We start from the raw sequence: 21052 nt of genomic DNA on the forward strand, positions 1-21052 counted from the left end.
AACTTGTTGATTTGCTCGGGAGTGGTTGAGAAGGCCCCAATCTACACTTCCACCAAGGGATTTTCGATTCCCCCACTCATCCCTAGCGGATCTTGTTACTCTTGGGTGCTTGAGCATTCTAGACGGTTGAGGTCACCACGGAGCCATAGTCCATTGTGGTGAAGCTTCGTGGTATTGTTGGGAGCCTCCGATTAAGTTGTGGAGATTGCCCCAACCTTGTTTGTAAAGGTCCGGCCGCCGCCTTCAAGGGCACCAATAGTGGAATCATGGCATCTCGCATTGTGTGAGGGCGTGAGGAGAATACGGTGGCCCTAGTGGCTTCTTGGGGAGCATTGTGCCTCCACACCGCTCTAACGGAGACGTACTTCCCCTCAAAAGGAAGGAACTTAGGTAACACATCCTCGTCTTCACCGGATCCACTCTTGGTTATTTCCTACCTTTACTTGTGCAAGCTCTTTAGTGTTACTTCTCGTGCTTGCTTGTTTGTTTGTTGTTATTGCATCATATAGGTTGCTCACCTAGTTGCACATCTAGACAACCTACTTTGATGCAAAGTTTAATTTGGTAAAGAAAAGCTAAAAATTGTTAGTTGCCTATTCACCCCCCCTCTAGTCAACCATATCGATCCTTTCAGTTGTGCTCGAAGAAATTCTCAGGCTGCCGAGAGGTCCCTCTCCGGTTCCGGGTAACTGGGCTTGCATGAAATAGTGGCGGTTACATCACCCTACATTTGATGGGAACGTCATGAGGGACACAAAGGGAAGACCGTCAAAATTCCAAAAGGTACATTCTCCATTCAGGCTATCATGGCCAACTCGGAAGTTAGGAAACCCACTATTCCTGTCAAAACTGGTTGGGTTAAACCCGCCGTCGGATCTTATAAATTGAAATGTTGAATACAGACGCATCATATTTTGAAGATGGGTCGGGCGTCGTGGCTGCAGTTCTACGGAATAGCAAAGGAGAAGCAGTGGCAGGAGTTGCCAAACCCTAGTGCAGCGACAACAGAAGCTTTGGCTATCCGTCGTGGTTTTCAACTTATTTTTCAGGTTGGATGCTCTAGGGTTCTCATTGTCAGACTGTCTGGAGGTCATCAAAGCATGCAAGGGGACTACAAATATTTTGGCTACTTACTCTCCACTTCTTGTAGATTGCTTCCATTTGGGTCATGAAATACCTTCGATAAGGTTCGAGCATTTGCTCTTGGGAGGCCAACACTTTGGCACATTTCCCTTTTTTCGAGAAATACTTTTGGATCTATTCATCATCTGTCAAGGCATTATAAAGAATACTGGAAGTAAAAATTACATCCAGATCCGTAAACCACCCAGCGAGGCAAATTTTCATGTTTTGACCCTTTTCTGAAAGTTATTCGAGATCTGACCCCAGTTCATAAAAATTTCGGGATCTGACCCTTTTGCTACCGCCAGGGTCCATGGCGGTAGGGTTGCATAACCTACCGCCAGGGTCTCTGACGGTAGGACTTATCAGCACCGTCACATCTGTTTAATACGAAAAAGACCCTACCGCCGTAGTCCTTGGCGGTAGGCAATGCAACCCTACCGCCAAGGTATTTGGCGGTATGATCGTCTAGCCAGATTCCACACGCCATGTCAATCTGAATAATCTACAGTAGCCTAGTAACCCAGTAGTCAGTCCTTGGTCATGCACGAGAGAGAGAGAGAGCATATAAAATTCTACTCGCCTGAAACTTGTCGCCGCTGTGTGCTCGCTCTCTCATGCATGCACACAACGCTCAATGCATGCAGCACATCCATACATCTATCTCAGGGCATCTCCAACAGTTTGTATGTTAGCTTATTGGTAAAATATGCCATGTCATCAACCAACACCTTAACATACAACAACTCTAAGGGCATCTCCAACAGGTTGTATGTTAGTCTTGTTGGTAAAATGTCCATGTCATCAACCAACAAGCCATCATACATCTTGTCGGTGTCAAAAACCGGCGGATCTCGGGTAGGGGGTCCCGAACTGTGTGTCTAGGCGGATGGTAACAGGAGGCAGGGGACACGATGTTTTACCCAGGTTCGGGCCCTCTTGATGGAGGTAAAACCCTATGTCCTGCTTGATTAATATTGATGATATGGGTAGTACAAGAGTAGATCTACCACGAGATCAGAGAGGCTAAACCCTAGAAGCTAGCCTATGGTATGATTGTTGTTCGTCCTACGGACTAAAACCCTCCGGTTTATATAGACACCGGAGAGGGCTAGGGTTACACAGAGTCAGTTACAATGGTAGGAGATCTACATATCCGTATCGCCAAGCTTACCTTCCACGCCAAGGAAAGTCCCTTCCGGATACGGGACGAAGTCTTCAATCTTGTATCTTCATAGTCCAGGAGTCCGGCCGAAGGCATAGTCCGGCTATCCGGACACCCCCTAATCCAGGACTCCCTCAGTAGCCCCTGAACCAGGCTTCAATGACGATGAGTCCGGCGCACAGATTATCTTCGGCATTGCAAGGCGGGTTCCTCCTCCAAGTACTTCATAGAAGATTTTGAACGCAAAGGTAGTGTCCGGCTCTGCAAAATAAGTTTCCACATATTGCCATAGAGAGAATAATATTTACACAAATCTAATCTGCTGACGTATTCCGTAGCGTGACATCACACCACGGCCAAGTCTTTATTTGAATCGTTTTACTGTCCCACCTCAGCGCGTTTAGCGAGGCGGTTTGCTTGGCACGTCTTGTCAAAGCAGAGATCATGTCCCCTTATTCCGGGATTCTCATCAATACGGGCGTGGGTAACCCAACCGTACCCGTTGGTATGTTTTCTTGATCAAAGGCGAGTCCCAGACGGTCACGGGGAGGGCCCTTGGTATTCAACCTCTTATAAAGAGACCAAGGCCCTACTCCTTTCTTTCAATCTCAAACGAGTTCGCCCTTCGCCTTGAGTTCCAACACCCAAGGCTCCAGATTTCAGGCGCTTCGGACCTTCGACAATGTCCGGTTCCGACCTTCGAGGCCGATGGATGCCCTCCTCCATCACGGAGGAGGACGTGCTGAAGTTGAGAGAGTCCAGGTTCTTGACCGGCGAAATCTCGCATAGGCTGCCTGCTCAAGGGCAGGTCATTCCCACTCCCAAGCCTGGTGAGAGTGTGGTGTTCGTGTCTCACTTCCTTCGGGGGCTAGGCTTCCCGACGGATCCTTCGTGAGGGGGATCATGTTTTATTATGGGCTGGAATTTCACGACTTAGCTCCGGAGTCCATCCTCCATATTTCCTCATTCATCGTCGTGTGTGAAGCCTTCCTCCGTATTACTCCTCACTTCGGCCTATGGCTCAAGACCTTCAAAGTAGAGCCGAAGATGATCGAGGGACGGCACGCGGAGTGCGGAGGTGCTTTTATAAGCAAGAATGCTGGCGCTCCATGGCCCGAGGGCTCTTTTCAAGGAGAGTCCAGCTTATGGCAACGAGAGTGGTTTTATATCACAGCTCCCAGGAGCACCAAGTGGGTGGCGCTGCCTGCTTTCCGCTCGGGTCCCCCGCCACGACTGGCGTCATGGGTCAATAAGGGGCTGGACTGGGGGCCGGCAAAGGGCGTGCCCCTGTTGCAGGGCCGCATCCGAGATCTCCTAGAAAGAGACATCAGTCTGGTCGTGGTGACGCAGGTTATGTTAATTCGCCGAGTTCTGCCCTGCAAACGTCGCCCCCTTCGCCTGTGGGAGTTCAACCCGGAGGGACCACGAGTTCTCCAACATTTTCTTGGCATGACGCCCATGGAGATGTACAAATTGTTCTTCGGACCACAAGTAGTGTGTTCGGATTCTACGGAGGATGCAGGTCTGAGATGCAATCGTCCGGATACTCAAGTAAGTAGCCTTGTGCCCGTACTCGCTATCCGTATATTTATCATAAAATTGCCCCTAAAAGAGTTGTCCTTCAAACAGGAGTGGATAGAGAAAGCAAAGCTAATCAGGTGTCCGGCCCCCCTCCCCGAGACCACGCCGGGTCCCGTGCTAGTCAGGATGTTGGAGGTTGTGCGTTCGGAGGAAAGCAAGGGAGGGGACAAGGAAGCTACAGCCTCCTCGAAGAAGGTTGTCCGGAAGGGAGGAATTGAAAATTCCTCTCCTCAGGGGAAGAAGAGGATCGCCTCTGACGACCCGGAGACCATGGCCTCAAAGCGGGGGAAGAAATCTTCGTCAAAGGGTCCTGCGCCGGGGGATACTTCGGCCGAATTATGCCCTCAAGGGGATCAGCCCTCCACCAAGCCGTAAGTAGAGAGGAGTTTTCTTTTTAAGAAACGAGAGAAATCCTTGCTTTATATCTGAGAAAAGTAATCGGAAATTTACCTTGTAGCTCGGACCTTAGCCCTTCTCAGCAGAGCTCGTCTTCGGGGGATCTTCTTTCGGAGATGATGGAGAGCGGAACTCCTCCCCCTGCCGTACCGCCTTGCGAGGCAGGCGACCCTGAGGTATCGTCGCGGAGGGTTTCTCCGAATCCGGCAGGGCCGGAAGGTAGTCATATGGCCCCCCAAAGCCCTTTGCGTCCGGCCTTCGAAAAGGGCCATCGGACGAGTCCGGCACCGTCTGATGCGCGGTCGGAGGAGCTGAAGGATCTGCTAGGGCGAGCATCTATCTCAGAGGAGCATCGTGCATTGATGGGTACGGTGATTGAGAGGATTTCATCCGCGGAGAGCGGATTGCACGAGGCCGTCAGGAGTTTACTGACAGGTTTTGAGGTACGCGAAATAATGTACCCTTTTTGGATAGTTGCGCATAAATAAGATGCGCCCTGTGTAGATAGTAGCCCCTGAGACTCTGTGCGTTGTCAAAAGTGACGGCGCGCAGAGGATCATAATCCCAGGTCTAATATGTCGCCTTCATACGTAGGTGGCGAAGTGTCTGGTGGCCAACCGGACTGATAAATTTGCCGAGCTAAAGCGGCAACTTGACGTGGCAGATGCCGACATCGTGCTTGTCAACAAGCGGCTTGACGGGGCACAAGGTATGTAATTCCTCCGGTGGCACCTGGTAAGGAGGAGCTTTATGCCAGTATCTTACAATGTGTGCGCTTGATGCAGATGGTGCTGCTGCCATGGAGAATCTTCGGGCGGAACTGGCCTGAGCCAAAGAGCAAGCCAGGAAAAGTGATGCGGCTGCCGGAAAGGCAATTGAAGAGATGAAAGCCAAACAGGCTGCTCACTGCCGAAGCAAGAAGAAAATGGCCGAGATGGCTGTGAAGCTGAAGGGCGCTGTTGACCGTTGCAAGCTTCTTGAAAAAGAAGATCAGGCGGAACAGACGGACTTGGAGAAGGCCGTTGCCGATGCCAAGGATGCTCGCTCTGCGATGAGAGCTATGAAGGAGGAGCTACGTCAGGCCGAAGAGATCGCGGCTGGAAAGCCCTTTATGCTGCGGAGGAAGTTCTGTGATCCTAAACATGCTCCGTTGGACCGGATGTGGAGTACGGCGGACACCTATCTGGATTTGGCAGCGAGTGCCGCAGATGCGGCCGAACACTTCCGAGATCAAGAAGATCGCGAAGTGGAAAAGCTCTTTTGGTCGCAGTTCCACAATCCAGAGCGTCCACTGTCATTAGCCAATCGTTTGGCCGAATGGGCCGAGCTAAATAGGTTGTCCGGACTCGCCATGAAGTATGTCATGAGTCATCTGTGGCCAGAGAGGCCAGAGCCGACAAGTTATTTCAACTTAGTGCAGCAGTTCCTTGGTGCGGCGCCGTATATCAATGCGATGAAGAGATCAGCGTGCATAGAGGGTGCGCGGATGGCTCTTGCCCGTGTCAAGACATACTGGGCGGAAATGGAAGCCACCGCTGTTGCATCCCCAGACTCGGGTGGAAGCCGAGTACCTGCCGAGCACTGTTTTCAGGAAGTTCTGCAAGGCGCTCGTTTAATAGAGACGCAGTGTTCGAAGGATACTATATTCGAATAACATATATTATTGTAAAACAATATTGTGATAAATTTTGGAAACTTTTTTATACTTGAGCCTGCAAGTATTATAACACCTCCTGTGCGGCCGTTTAACATATATGTATATATAATCTGAAAGATGGCAGTCGTCGGCTTCAGCCCCCACGCACATAATGCGGGGGTGTTCGCAGAAGGCGCATTTTGACACTTGATCAAACGTCTTGGTCCTACAAAGGAGGTGATAACGCAGCGAACTAGGCAATCGGACTATGATGCTTTATCACTTTCACTTAGCCATAGGAGTTTGACAGTGAGGCTACTTATATAGCCCCTGGTGGCACCTGCGCTCGCCCGAACTCGGGGCGCGTATGTGCCTGGCCGGGAAACGGCCCTTCGTTAATGCGGAGGAATCCTAAAGATTCCGGTAAGTCATCGAGTGGTTGACCAGTCTCACGCTATATCATGATAGTCAGTTTTCGGCTTTCTCTACTGAGGTGCTCGCCTGGCCGAACCGGGGCACAATCACAGTAGTTCTCCTGGTGCCGCCTTAGCCGATAGAGCGGAACGTAAGGCAGCAAAACACAGGAGCCGGGCAAACCCAACATTTGACCAAAGACATGATTCGGAGCTGATGCATATAAGGCCAAACTCGCGACACTGAACACTCCCTAAGGTATTCGGTCTTTATGAGGGTGGGCGGGATAACGCCCTTAGTAATAAGCCCCTAGTGTCCGGGTACGCGCAAAACTCTGACGTGGCCACATGCCAAAACGCCAGCCTCCTCCTTGGTTATACCAAGAAACCAGGGGATGTGTATTAACAAGAGACAGTAAAAAAGGTTTACGCAGGGTCTTAATCTGAAAAGAATCCTTGGAACGGGTCCCTGCTGCATGTCTGCGCCTGTGTCTCCGTTGTGTCGTATCCTGGACGGGCGTAGCACGGTGTTCATATGTAAAAGAGAGGAACTTAGTTAAAGAAAGATCATGCCGAACATGAGTTATACTAAATAAACAAAGTATAAATTGAAATGGGTAAAATTGAGCTTTATTGTCTCTTGTTTTATATGCGCGGGGCCCCTAGTACAGGGGTATACGGCTATTAAGCCTTTATCAATTGTATGTTTATGCCGGACTCGTCTAGCCGTGTCCGTGGTCTTGACGACCTGTTTAGGTGCTTTGGCTGGTGAAGCCGCTTTATTGTGGGGTTGTCGAGGCAGTCGCACTGTCTTCCACACGGGAGGAACACTCAATGTTTTCCCTTTAATGAGATGATGCCTCGTGGACCGGGCATCTTAATCGTAAGAGATGCATAATGCGGTATTGCGTTAAAGCGGGCGAAAGCTTCGCGCCCCAGCAGTGCTTGATAGCTACTTGAGAATGGGGCGATGTGGAAAGTTAGCTGTTCGCGACGGAAGTTATCGGGGGAGCCGAACATAACCTCTAGCCGGAGAGAACCCATACAATGGGCATCCGGGCCTGGCGTTACCCCTTGAAAGGAGGTTTTGCTATGGCGAATTTTTGTTGGGTCTATCCCCATGTTGCGGATTGTGTCCTGGTATAACAGGTCTAGACCATTGCCGTCGTCCATCAGGACATTTGTAAAGTGGAGTCCGCCGATTATTGGATCTAATACCAAGGCAGTCCAGCCTGCGTTCCGGATACTTCTAGAGTAATCCTGATGGTCGAAGGTGATCGGTTTTAACAACCATTGGCGAGATTCCTTTGGGATAGGCCGTATGGCGCGTATCTCTGTTGGCGCCATTATGTTCGTCACGTGAAGTAAGTTTACTGTTTTGACTTCTTGTGGGAAATCCTTTTATTTCCTGGTGCTCTGCTTGTGGGGTTAGTCATCGTCCTCACTTGGTGTGTCGAGCCCCTTGTGTTCGGCGTTAAGTTTGCCGGACTGCTTGAAAACCCAACAGCCTCTGTGGGTATGGTTCGCAGGCTTCCCGGGAGTACTGTGTATTTGACATATCTTGTCCAAGATTTTGTTTAAGTTGGATAGCTCGTCTCTGTTATCCTTGGTGGGCGGCTTTTTCTGATTCTGCTGCGAGCTTTTGAATCCGGCGTTGACCGCCGTGCTCTTTGGGCTGTTTCTCTTATTTTGGCGCTGGTCCTTGCTGCGTCGGGGTTTTCCGTTTCCATCCCTAACTTCGGATGTACTTGGGTCACTGGTGCTACATCTTGCCAACCAGCTGTCCTCTCCTGCGCAAAAGCGGGTCATGAGGCTTGTTAATGCGGCCATTGTTCTTGGCTTTTCTTGACCGAGGTGTCTGGCGAGCCATTCGTCTCAAACGTTATGCTTAAAAGCTGCTAGGGCTTCAGCGTCCGGACAGTCGACTATCTGATTCTTTTTAGTAAGAAATCTGTTCCAGAATTTCCGGGCTGACTCTCTGGGCTGCTGAGTTATGTGACTGAGATCGTCTGCATCCGGAGGGCGGACATAGGTCCCTTGAAAATTTGCCCAGAAAGCATCCTCAAGCTCTTCCCAACTTCCAATGGTGTTTTCGGGAAGGCTTTTGAGCCAATGCCGGGCTGGCCCTTTAAACTTGAGGGGTAAGTATTTTATGGCGTGGAGGTCATCTCCTCTGGCCATGTGTATGTGGAGGATATAATCCTCGATCCAGACCCCAGGGTCTGTTGTTCCATCGTACGCCTCTATGTTTACGGGCTTGAACCCTGCTGGAAATTCATGGTCCAGCACCACATCGGTGAAACATAGGGGGTGTGCGGCACCCCTGTATTTGGGTGTGCCGTGATGTTCGGATATTTGTTGTGTTGCATTGCTTACTAGAGTTTGCTTTCTTGGCCCGTAGATAGATCTGGCTGGGCCATCTTTTTGATGCGGATCCTTTAGTGGATCGCGTGTCGGCTTGTGTGCGGCGCCGCTTGCCGCTCCATGCTGGCCATGCGGTCGTCTATCCGACTGGGTGGCTTTCCTACTTTTTGACTGCGGGGGCTCTAAGGCCTCCTTGCCAAATTCAGGCAGTAGCTTTCGCTTTGGATAGCTTTTTGTGCGGCGGCTGCCGCCATATTTGTCTGCGGTGTTGTGTATTTTGCTCCATCTGATTCTGAGTGCATCTTCTGCAGTTTTGAGCTTCCGCTTCTGCTTTTTCAGGCTACGCGCAGTGGCGACGAGCCTTTTATGGAGGTTCTTCTGCTCCATAAGATTATCTGGCGTAAGGTCGTCCGGACTGTCATTTTCGCCGGGGACGGGGTGTTCGGTTTGTTTATCCAAGTTGCCCTGTTCGGATGGTTGCTCGAAGGCATGTTCGTTGTCCGCCGGCTCGTCCCGCTCTATGGCTGGGTCTGTATGGCTGATGTCTCTGTCGAGGCGGGGCTTGGAGCGGTGCTTACGTTGCTGCTTTGATTGCTTTTCGGGTGAACGATCCCTCATTGCATCCCCGTGTTCCTCGTCGTCGCTTCCTTTGGGTGTGTCCACCATGTATACATCATGAGATGAGGTGGCTGTCCAGTGCCTTATAGGCGTTGGTTCATGTTCATCTCCTACATCGTCGTCCATACCGTCGATGTCTTCGGAGTTGAAGTCGAGCACGTCGTTTAAATTATCGACAGTGGCTACGAAGTGGGTGGTGGGTGGGCTTTGAATTTCTTCATCATCCGCATCCCAACCTTGCTGACCATAATCCGGCCAGGGCTCTCCTGATAAAGAGAGAGACTTTAGTGAATTCAGAATATCGCCGAAGGGCGAGTGCTGAAAGATGTCCGCGGCGGTGAACTCCATGATCTGCGCCCAATCGGGTTCGATCGGTAGGGGTGCGGAGGGCTCGGAGTTTGGAGAGGAGTCCGGCTCCTTGGAGTCACAGGCTTCGCAGAGAATAGGGCTGGTGTTCGGCTCGATCGCCGTAGAGATTGCAGCCCCCGAGGCGGTGTCCAATCACCCATCCTCGATTGGCGCAGTTGGCTTCGAATTAAGGGTCGGAGCTGGTGCGGGTGCAGCCTCCAGGGCACTGTTCGGCGGCAGAGCTAGATCATGCCCATCATGACAGTGCGGCGCGCTCGGCTGTGGCTCGAATCCGTCGAAGATCAAGTCTCTGCGGATGTCGGCCGTGTAGTTAAAACTTCCAAATCTGACCTGATGGCCAGGGGCGTAGCTTTCGATCTGCTCCAGATGACCAAGCGAATTGGCCCGCAGTGCACAGCCGCCGAATACGAAGATCTGTCCGGGGAGAAAAGTCTCACCCTGGATCGCATCGCTGTTGATGATCGGAGAAGCCATCGGGCCTAAAAGTGACGACACAGAGGAACTCTCAATGAAAGCACCAATGTCGGTGTCAAAACCGGCGGATCTCGGATAGGGGGTCCCGAACTATGCGTCTAGGCGGATGGTAACAGGAGGCAGGGGACACGATGTTTTACCCAGGTTCGGGCCCTCTTGATGGAGGTAAAACCCTACGTCCTGCTTGATTAATATTGATGATATGGGTAGTACAAGAGTAGATCTACCACGAGATCAGAGAGGCTAAACCCTAGAAGCTATCCTATGGTATGATTGTTGTTCGTCCTACGGACTAAAACCCTCCGGTTTATATAGACACCGGAGAGGGCTAGGGTTACACAGAGTCGGTTACAATGGTAGGAGATCTACATATCCGTATCACCAAGCTTGCCTTCCACGCCAAGGAAAGTCCCTTCTGGATACGGGACGAAGTCTTCAATCTTGTATCTTCATAGTCCAGGAGTCCGGCCGAAGGCATAGTCTGGCTATCCAGACACCCCCTAATCCAAGACTCCCTCACATCTACTCCAATGGGTTGTATGCAATCTATCCAATAGATGGTGAAAAAATAAATGTGGTTGCTCTCTACTTCACCTTGGAGCTTGTGCAAAGGTTGTTGGTTAATCTACATACAACTTTGCTCTCTTTTCATATTTAATACATGCCACATAATCACTATGTCTTATGTGGCAAATTTACCAACACCTATCTTACAACTGTTGGAGATGCCCTAATAGGTTGTATCTAGTTTGGCCAATAGAATATGAGATAATGAATAAGGTGCTCTCTCATTCTATATTGGAGCTTGTGCAAGGGGTGTTGATTCATGTACATACAACCTTCCTCTCTTTCCTCATTTATTATATGACACATCATCAAAAATCCAATGCGGCAAAGTCTACCAACAACTATCTTAGACTAGCCACAATGAGTAGTAACGTAGACTAGTAATATGCATATGTTACTAGTCTATATTACTACCTCTATAGTGGCGAGTAACATACTCCCTCCGTCCGGTAAAGAGTGTACATCTAGAAATTTTAGGACAAATTATGGAGTTGAGTAAAAAATGTATTGGAAAGGTGCAAGCCACCAGCTATCTCCTCTTTAATTACCCAACCCGCAGTGACCTAAGTGCATGCAGAAATTAAGAAGACCATGTATAGATTGCTATTGGTCTTGATTACCGTGTGACGAGAGAAAAGTATTTTTTTCTACTTTAAAGTGCATTGGGAAGATAGAAGTACACTCTTTCGTGGACAAATATTGAAGCTAGATGTACACTCTTCACCGGACGGAGGGAGTATGTGTGGTAACATGCAACACTTCATTTATTAGGTTATAGACTCATATTGCCTTGATACGTGCAATGTTACTCATACTATTAGTAACTAGCTATGTTATCACTTTCTTCTCTTTCTTCATTTATTGATTGCCACATCATCTATTTTATCTAGATATGCGTGATATTACTATCTATATTACTCCCATTATGGGTAGTCTTACAACCATTGGAGATGTCCTGCATGAGCACATCGTTCAAGGCATGCAACTCATTCATTCACCCATCCCATACATGCACCATCTATCTCAGTTTTTAGTATTTTAAAGCAACACACTTTCTGAAGCATCGCAACGCAGCTTTAGCGGCCGCGGGCTTTGACATTTTATTAGGACCCTACCGCCAAGCACCCTGGCGGTAGGGTATAATGGGCTACTGCCAAGAACTCTGATGGTAAGGTATTTTTCACGTTAGGTGTTCGTTACGGCGCAGTCAAAGCCTAACGTCAGAGATTCTGGTGGTAGACAGTTAAACCTTACCGTCAGAGACAATGACGATAGGAAAAGGGGTCAGATCTCGATTAGCTTTCAGAAAAAGGTCAAAACACGAAATTTGGACACCTAGCGACGACTATAAGCACTAGAGCGATCCGAATGTGCGTCGCCCTCATTACCCCTCCCTCACTGGATTTGCTCTTGCTTTTTTTTCAAAAAAAACTTCCGATCTATTCATCTTTCATCATCTGTCAAGGCAGTACAAAGAACACTAGAAATTAAAATTATATCCAGATCCATAGACCACCTAGCGACGACTACAAGCACTGGAGCGGGCCGAAGACGCGCCGCCGTTATTGCCCCTCCCTCACTGAAGCCGAGCAAATCTTGTTGCAGTATACAATCGGGAAGTCGTTGTGCTAAGGCTCAATAGAACCAGCGCACCAGAACAACAACCGTCGCAGATGAAGAGAAACGTTCCTTACTAGACATGCTTATGATTTAAATCTGATGTACGAGTGCGATGATGATCCACCTAGTTTTCTTCTTCCTCAAGTCTCTCATATCTTGAAGGATGTAACTATTTTGAATTGAACCAGCAATAAAAGTGCCAATTGGCTTTCCCTCAGAAAGAAAAAAGGCACTCGTTTGCTGAAGAAACTCTTCTCAAACGCCCGGGCAGCGGCCCGTGCTCTCCACGCGCGGTTGACCCCCACAGGCCACCAGTAAAGGAACTCCCCACCATCCTCCTCGCTGTTCGCCGCCGCCGCCGCCTCCCTCCGCTAAATCCCCACCATCCCTCCTCGCACCGCCTCGGCCCCCCTCCGCAGCTCCCCACTCCGCCCTCCCGGCGCGCCACCCACCGTCGACTCGCGCCCGGAACCCTAGGCAAGCAACGGCGATCGCCGGCCAGCAGGCCATGGACGGCGGCGCGGCGGAGCTGCGCGAGACACACCGCCTGACGGGCCACGCCGACCGCGCCTGGTCGCTCGCCTGGAACCCCAACCCGGGCCCCGGCGCGGGCCCCGTCCTCGCCTCCTGCGGCGGCGACAAGACCGTGCGCATCTGGAAGCGCGCCCCCGACGGCGTCTGGGACTGCTCGGTAAGACCAATCTACTACTTCAGTTCGCTCCAGAGGCCCACGTTGCATTGCGGTGGTTCGTTTCCTCACTTGCGTCCCGTCCGCCTCGCTTGTTCAGGACGTGCTCGACGGCGTGCACGAGCGCACGGTGAGGTCCTGCGCCTGGTCCCCCGACGGGAAGCTGCTGGCGACCGCGAGTTTCGATGGCACCACCGCGATTTGGGAGTACTCCGGCGGGGACTTCGAGTGCGTCGCCACATTGGAGGTGAAAACTTTTGCTGAATTTGGTTTTTGGGTTCAGTGTTGCCGCTTTTTGTTGTGGAGATTGCTGGTTGGTTACCTGTGGATGTTAACTCTGTGCTGTCGATGGGCAGGGGCATGATAATGAGGTGAAGAGCGTGTCGTGGAGCCAGTCCGGTTCGCTGCTCGCGACGTGCAGCCGGGACAAGGCAGTGTGGATATGGGAGGTGCAGCCAGGGAACGAGCACGAGTGTGTAGCCGTGCTGCAGGGGCACACTCAGGACGTGAAGATGGTCCAGTGGCACCCAGTCCTTAGTGTTCTGGTTTCTGTCAGCTATGACAATACCATCAGGGTACGGACTCTATCAATTTAATTTGTAATGCACTAGTTTGGCCTGCGTCACTTTGCTGCCTGGCGATTTTAGGCTGTGGATAGGCTGCTCTTGCTCTGTTAGGTTTGCAGAGTTTAAGTGACATTAATATTAAGATGGAAGCTTCGATGTAGGTCTGGGCTGATGACGGCGATGATGACTGGCATTGCGTACAGACATTAACTGAAGCCGATAACGGGTAATGAGGCTCTTTGGTCCAGCCCTTTTTGCCTTTCTATGGTTGATAAAACTTGTACTGCTTGTGGTGTAATATGTTTTGACTTTATTTACTCCCAGTAATGGGTACATTGTCTTATCACGCGAATGTCCAGCTTATGTTTCTGTAGAAGATCAATCCCAGCTTATTTGATGCTGATGATTGTGAAAAAGATGTGATGCATGAAAACCCATTTTATGACTCATTTGGCTGTTGATTTTATGACCATATCGTCTTTTCATATGCTTGGATCTTGCACATTTTACTTTCTATACTAGCAACCATGTACATGCATGCACGATTCTACCATTGTTCTTTTTGTTTTTGTATAAATATCCCTTAATTATTTAACTTGTATTTTTTCACAGTTCCCACTTTGCTAAAACATAATCTGGGATTACATGTCAATCATTGTAATGTGTTTGTGTTATGTTACTATTAACTATTAAGATTACCCTGACACTGTTCCATCTTGTTTGGATGATATGATACACTTTCTGCTATTCATCTTTAAAAATAATAGAGCATATATTTATCTCCTTTTGAAGTTTTGATTGTTCATTTCAATTGTTGATGGACACTGTTCTCTCATTAGTAGCACAAAGCTACTGTATTGATTATTCTTTCTGGTGTTAGAGCTTAACTGATTATTGCTTCTTGCCCTGCTATATAGTTGATCTCCTTTTTCTTGTTTACAGTGGTCATTCCTCAACAGTATGGTCAGTATCTTTTAACCAGAAAGGAGATAGGATGGTCACATGCAGGTTCGCTCTATCATGCTGGATTAATATCCCTCTTTATTTTGTAGGCTCTTTTTGCGGTATTTTCCCAGATTCTCTAGCACTGCTGAATTCCTGTGTTCCAGACAGGCCCTAGCAAAAGTTACTAATGTCATATGTTTCTTATCCAGTGATGACTGTACTTTGAAGATTTGGGATACGAGTGTTGATTTGTCGCAGCCAACAACCGGAGAAGGTCATGAATCTTGGTAAGAGTTTTCTTATCGATACCATTTTTTGACTTATATTTGTCGTACAAGGTTCGATAACACTGAAATAGCACAGCTGTTCCTAAAAGATATGGCTGCAGAAGTAGACAAGATGTGTGGTAGTTCACGTTTAGTCCCCACCCAAAAATTAGACCATGCCAGTGATGAAATCAAGCATGTTAGTGTTCTTGTGCTTTCTATTGCTATTAGTCTGGCATATCTCTATATTTTCATATTATCTGCCACTTTACTCCCTGGGACAGTTGCAAACTAATAATTGGCGATGTGCCTGACTGCCTGTTCACGGAGAAGTGGTTGTTTGGTATAGTATTACCAGTGTGTATTTTTCTTTGTACCAGAACTTGTATAAGTTAGATGTACTCATCATTGTTGGTATTAAGATCAAATATCAACGCTTACATTGAGTAAAATTTTGATTTGCTTTCACCGGAGTGCAAATCTAGTACAACCCAGCCCTTTCCAGGCAATGGTGGCTTTAGTGTATTGTTAAGAAGATTAGTTGAGACATACTTGTTAGTTCTGACCATTCCCTCACTTAAGGACTATGAGTCGACTTTAGTGTTTGTGTGTAACTGTTCTAGTTCTGCTGATATTGTTGTTATCACATCACTGCAGTGAATCTTTCCACCCACCCCTCTTTAACAGGATGATTATTGTTTAATTTCAGGCGACATCTTTCCACTTTATCTGGACATCATGGTCGAACTATTTTTTCAGCCCATTGGTCAAGGTTAGTTGAGCTCCAATGACTAACACATATTTACTGCTTCTGAATTTTATTCAGAGGGAGCAAACAAATTACTCTTTATCAGATAGAGCACAAGCTTTTTTATGAATTCAATCAACAATATAGATTTTATAAAACTACTTTCGGACTTCTGGTTGAGAGCATTATATGTCTGCAAAAAGGAGGCTCATTCTATTTACGCAAGTAAACTTTTAATTATGTACATCAATATTCCTGTTGGACCGATGGCCAGAATCCTGCAGAAAAAGCCGATCCAAGTCCTTAACTGTCGGTTCTACATGTTTACGGAAGATATATCACTGACCATTTATGTATATGTTTCCAAAATACAGATGTTGTATATTTATGTTGAACAAATGTTGATAATTGACCATTCTTATCTACCGAAGTCTTTACATAAGTCAATGTGGATTGACATGCTGGATTAAAATAGAATAGTCTTTCACTCTTTTGTACTATTCTTTGACATTTTTCATGCTCCTCTGTGCATGCAGCGAGGATGTTATTGCCAGTGGGGCAGGTGATGATGCTATCTGCTTATATGCCGAGGAGAAGAGTACTATGGTATCTTATCCTTCCGCTGAACATTCAAATTCTCACCACTCTTGGTTTATCTCTTATACGATCTGCTTAGCTGACTAGTTTGTCCAAGTTACATTTGCGGTAGATAGTGGAGTGCGATGTTTCAACATGGAGTGCATACTTCATTAGTGAACATACTTTTCTAGGGATAAATGCTTGAGGGTTGTTCATATATTTTTCTAAATGCAGTGACCACCATTTGATTTAAGTATTAACAGCTACCTTGGACGGTGCAGGTTGAGGGGCCTTTGTACAGATTAATATTGAAGAAAGAGAAAGCGCATGACATGGATGTAAATTGTGTCAGATGGTGTCCTCAGGTAATCTCAGAAAATTAGCAACAAAATAGTCTCAATGTGTTAAGCTGGTAAAGGATTTCAATTGTCTAGCAATTCAATCCAGTATGAGACCATCACAATCTATAATGGTTCAAGTATCTTTTACTTTGGTTATTAGAGGTGCCTAATTCTTTTCTAATAAACTCGTAGGACCCGAGGGTGTTGGCTTCCGCGAGCGATGATGGCACAGTGAAATTGTGGGAGCTGCGGGGCAATGTACTGGAGTGAATTGTACTCTATGATAATAGTTCTAGTTGTGTACCTTAAGATCACAGATCAGTGTAGGGATCGCCATTTGGTTTCTGTTTTCCAAAACAATGCTCCGTTAGGTTAGCTAATACTTTTTGGACCTGCAAGAGCTTGGATGGTGGTGATCTTGTAACAGATTTGCCATCCAAGCCACGAGTTCTGGCATCGATATGGAATTGTTGGCGTATACAATATGAAACAATAGACGTGCTATCTTTTTTTTAAACGAGCTTTGAAACATCAAATTAAGTTCCTGTACAGACAAGTGCTGCACACAGTTTTTTGCAATCTCGTATTCTCTTCGCCATTGGAAAGTGGAAACACCATATTGTTTGTCGCACTGATTTATCTGCCAAACGATTATGTTCACCGTTGCTGCGCGGAGTTCATAGTGGAAAACTTCGGGAGCAGAATATATTGGCTTGCCATGGAAACAGATGTTAAAATTTGAAGCAGACTAGATGTTTGGAATTCCTGATGACCATTTCGTTGGTCCTTACCTGAAGGTTAGTACTATCTACAGACCGAAGTGTCCTGGAAGGAAGGACAAGAGATGCTCTTCGGACAGCATTCACTAATTAGAACGCAGACAATGATAGGTTATGGTTCATGCTATGAAGTTATCCATCTTTGCTGCAAGGCGGAGATGACGGTGCGGCAAGGGGCAGACGGTGGTGCTGCATGCCAGGTCGTCGCTCGCTGCACGCGGTTGCTGCAAAGGAACTAGAGTACATGTGAATTATAGGGGAAAAGATAACCAAAAAAACACCGACACAAACCTGTAGGCACCCAAAGAAAACACACACACACACGCACATGCAACATCGAGGACACCCCAACCAAAGGTTGTGTCGTGGCGCACCGTCGCTTCACCTTTGATGGGAAATGCATAGCTCTATTGCCCTATAGTGGTTTTTGATGATCTATTCCAGCTTGATTAAAGGGACTAATGTTTACTCTATAAAGTGTTGACCAGCTTAGACCCCAAAAGATACAAGTTAGTCCCCTCTTTTCTTCAAAGACGAGTGTTATCAGGATCAACGACATTTTCATAGCCTTTAGTGATCCAAAATCACCGAGTCCTTAGGTATGCTGATGCTATCAAAAAGGATATTGGTTTTGTTAAGTGAAGTGTCTTTTGCAAAGTGTTTAGAGACCAAACTCCAAAAACCCTCAAAAGCCCCATTCTTCCTTTGCCCAATTTCCTACTTTTCAACTTGTTCGAACCCTCCAACAACTCCGGGGCCTCCGACTCTCTTCAGAGAGTTAGTAATTTGTCTGTGTGCCATTCGGACCCTCCGACTGCTCTTCCCTCGGATAATTTGTTTGTGTTTTCGTCCGACTTTCACACATCGCCACGGTCCAAACAACAAGCAACATGACCAAATTTACCAACCAATTGATCTTTTAGTGGTACTAGATGACTCGTTGCGCCAATGGCGCAAAGGCCGAGAGGGAGCCAAGTATTGTGAGAATATTTAGACACCCAAGTCGAAAACCAAATGTGGCCAACACTCCCCCATCCTCTGCTTGGAAGCCGCCTTTTCTCACCGGATCTAACATAGATACATGATTCTTCAAGACCAAATTTCAGAGAAAATATAAAGCATGCAAGGCTTTAAGTTGTACTATTGAGACCATACCACCATATCTTCATTTAGTTTTTTTGGAAATCTAAAGGTCTAAGAAGATGGTACATGTGAGAAGATGTGAATCCACAACAAAAAACTAAACTAACTTCCAAACAAAAATTTCAAGTTTGGAAGCCGCAAAGAAGCAGCCCAGATCTCTCGTTGTAGTGCAGGTACATGTCCTTAATCCTGCATCCACATCCCATAATTTTTCAACACCTAAATCCACGAAAACCAACCGAAGGAAATCATGGCAGAAACATGCGCCGTGGCTTACGTCTCCAAGAAGGACTTCTTGGCATTATTGTGCAGGTTGGACACAGCAATCCTCGCTGCGAGCTGCAGAAGAACCACACAGGCACCTTTCTTCACCTTGCCCTTGGGGAGGAGGGGGGCAACACTTGCAGCGCGGTGACAAGGCTTTGCGAACGCCGCCGGTGAGAGCGCGCAGTGGAGGGCGTCGAGAGTGGCAGCTGCCTCCGCCTCGGCGCGAGCGTAGTGGCCGCGTGACTCGAGGCAGCACACGAAGCGGTCATGCTGGAGCATTACACTATGCACAAATGTGTAGGAAAGTAACAAAGATTGGTCAAAGGGAAACAAATTATCCAAAAGAAGAACGGTTTTATATATTTTCAGCGTACCCAGCCATAAAATCAGATGCTTCTTGATTAACAAAATGAACACACAATTAAGCGGGCATAGGAGGTGTACAATCATGTACTGACAAAAATCAGAGGGGTTAGATTATGTTCAAATGAGATAAATCATCAAGGTTCCAATGATAGAAAATGTTGGGCCCGATGCACTGATTAATGTTATAGCACACAAGCAAGCTAGACATCTTCGTCTGGAGCGAATACTTTCTTCTTCCTATATTATCAAAGGTGTCTGAAAGTATGAAGACTGGAATCAAAAAATAACAGGAGACAAAACATAAGTAAGCACTCATTGCAATGTACCTGATCAATCAGTATTAGGTTGTGAAACAAGGGCAGGCAAAAAGAAATGAAAAATAATATGATAATTGATGTAGCCTTACTATACCGGCCATTGAAACGAATCACCAACCAAGATCTTTAATTTTTGATGAATGCTTGTTGGGTTCTAAAGAAGGGTGAAAGGAACCTTAGCAGAAGACGATGCCTATCCATTGGTTTTACAACTTCCGTCAAACTACATTAGCATGATATCTATGTGAGGTTCACGCATTCAAAAATATGGCCAGCTATAATTCTATGGTCTGTAATTCTACAGAACCAGATAAATGTTTTGGAATGGCTAAAGATAACAAGAAAAACAAAATTAGTAAATTTCGGCCAAGAAAGCAGAAGTCCGGGATTACTGATTTGGTGTCAGCCTATTTCTTAAATCACAAAGTAGCATGGCTAGACAACTTTTCTTTGAGCAAAGTGAGCATAACAGCCACCATTAAATGCAGTTATGAAGGAAAATTGGCAACCTAACTATAATTGCATAACAACTTATTTTCCAGCAGAAACTACATCATTTCATAGGCCAACCTGGAAGCAAGGATTCACCTTAAATGAAGAAGGAAGCCGAACACACCCACATTATAGCAGCAACAAGAGAACTTCCAAGAATTTATAGACTATAAAAACTCACAAAAACTCCACTATGTGGGACAAACTCACAATTGGTGAGGTCGGTGAGCAATTGCACAGGGACACGGTTAAGCAAGCAAACTCAAGAACTTGATTCTAAAAATTGGCAAGCATGAGATATTACAATTGGCGAGTGTGAAATATTAGATGCTAAGCAGGCAAATTCAAGAAGATGATTCTAACAACTACCTCTAGGAAAGTAGTCTAGAATTCATGTAAGATGTGGTGTTCTCTGAATAACTGAGAAAAACAGAGGAAACAATAGAAGACGATAAGAAATAATTTTATATTGCATAATAAGAATACTTAATGAAGCATTGGGGCATAAGAATACATAAATGACTCCATGGTCAACTCTTTAGCAAGATCTGCATTTCAATCCAAAAGTAAGAGATGCCTATTGCTGATCACTTGCTAAACGATGAAACATTCATACGGACATTATCACTCACTAACTGGTAAACTGGCACACAAAATACACATGCACGAGGTAATGGCTCTATGGGCGTCAAAAACATCACCAATCCATACCTGCACACGAATTGATGAACAAAGATGAGGACACACGCGGCTGGCAAGGCAGGAGGAAGCATTGGCAGCTAAGGAGGGAACTGCAACCAAGGGAACCATAGAGAACATCAGTGGCGGGCACAACAATGGAAGAAATTGAATAAGCTAATTCTTTTAGTGTTCATAAGTACTGTACAAAATAACCAAATGCCACCACTAATTCTTTAGCATGTACCATAATCAAGCGTCATTGGAAATTTCATTTAGCAGGGAATCTAAAAGGAGAGAGATAAATATACCAATTGACATGGAAGATCCTATTGTGCTTGTTTGCATTCTCAAATCACCGTGTTGATGCTAAATTTATTCCTGAAGATAGAACTAAGGCATCACAAAATATTTGAATGACTGGAGCGTAGAGGAATCTGGGAAGCTACATCAGTGTTCAGGTTCACCCATGAACGAAATGATATCACCCCCTATCAAATCCAGCAATCAGTTCAGTGCGGATGCACTAAACGCCAGAATCCGAACCTAGCC

General features: G+C 46.8%; 2 protein-coding genes across 2 annotated transcripts; one reads left to right on the forward strand and one right to left on the reverse strand.

Moving 5' to 3' along the window:
* The first annotated feature begins 12559 nt into the window (after positions 1–12559).
* LOC125521591 (protein CIA1) lies at positions 12560–16994 on the forward strand. Its single transcript, XM_048686648.2, has 10 exons — positions 12560–13016; positions 13114–13260; positions 13370–13588; positions 13741–13805; positions 14522–14587; positions 14734–14811; positions 15500–15562; positions 16075–16144; positions 16399–16482; positions 16651–16994. Exons 1-10 carry the CDS (start codon positions 12834–12836, stop codon positions 16726–16728), a joined length of 1053 nt encoding a protein of 350 aa, XP_048542605.1. The 5' UTR covers positions 12560–12833; the 3' UTR covers positions 16729–16994.
* A 1508-nt stretch (positions 16995–18502) lies between these two features.
* LOC125521755 (uncharacterized) lies at positions 18503–19157 on the reverse strand. The gene is made up of 2 exons (XM_048686818.2): positions 18658–19157; positions 18503–18569 (listed from the first exon to the last, which is right to left on the reverse strand). Exons 1-2 carry the CDS (start codon positions 19095–19097, stop codon positions 18503–18505), a joined length of 507 nt encoding a protein of 168 aa, XP_048542775.1. The 5' UTR covers positions 19098–19157.
* Positions 19158–21052: the final 1895 nt, after the last annotated feature.

This window comes from Triticum urartu, chromosome 7A, assembly GCF_056163025.1.
Source record: "Triticum urartu cultivar PI428250 chromosome 7A, HENAU_Tu73, whole genome shotgun sequence".
In the NCBI taxonomy this organism is placed as follows: domain Eukaryota; kingdom Viridiplantae; phylum Streptophyta; class Magnoliopsida; order Poales; family Poaceae; genus Triticum; species Triticum urartu.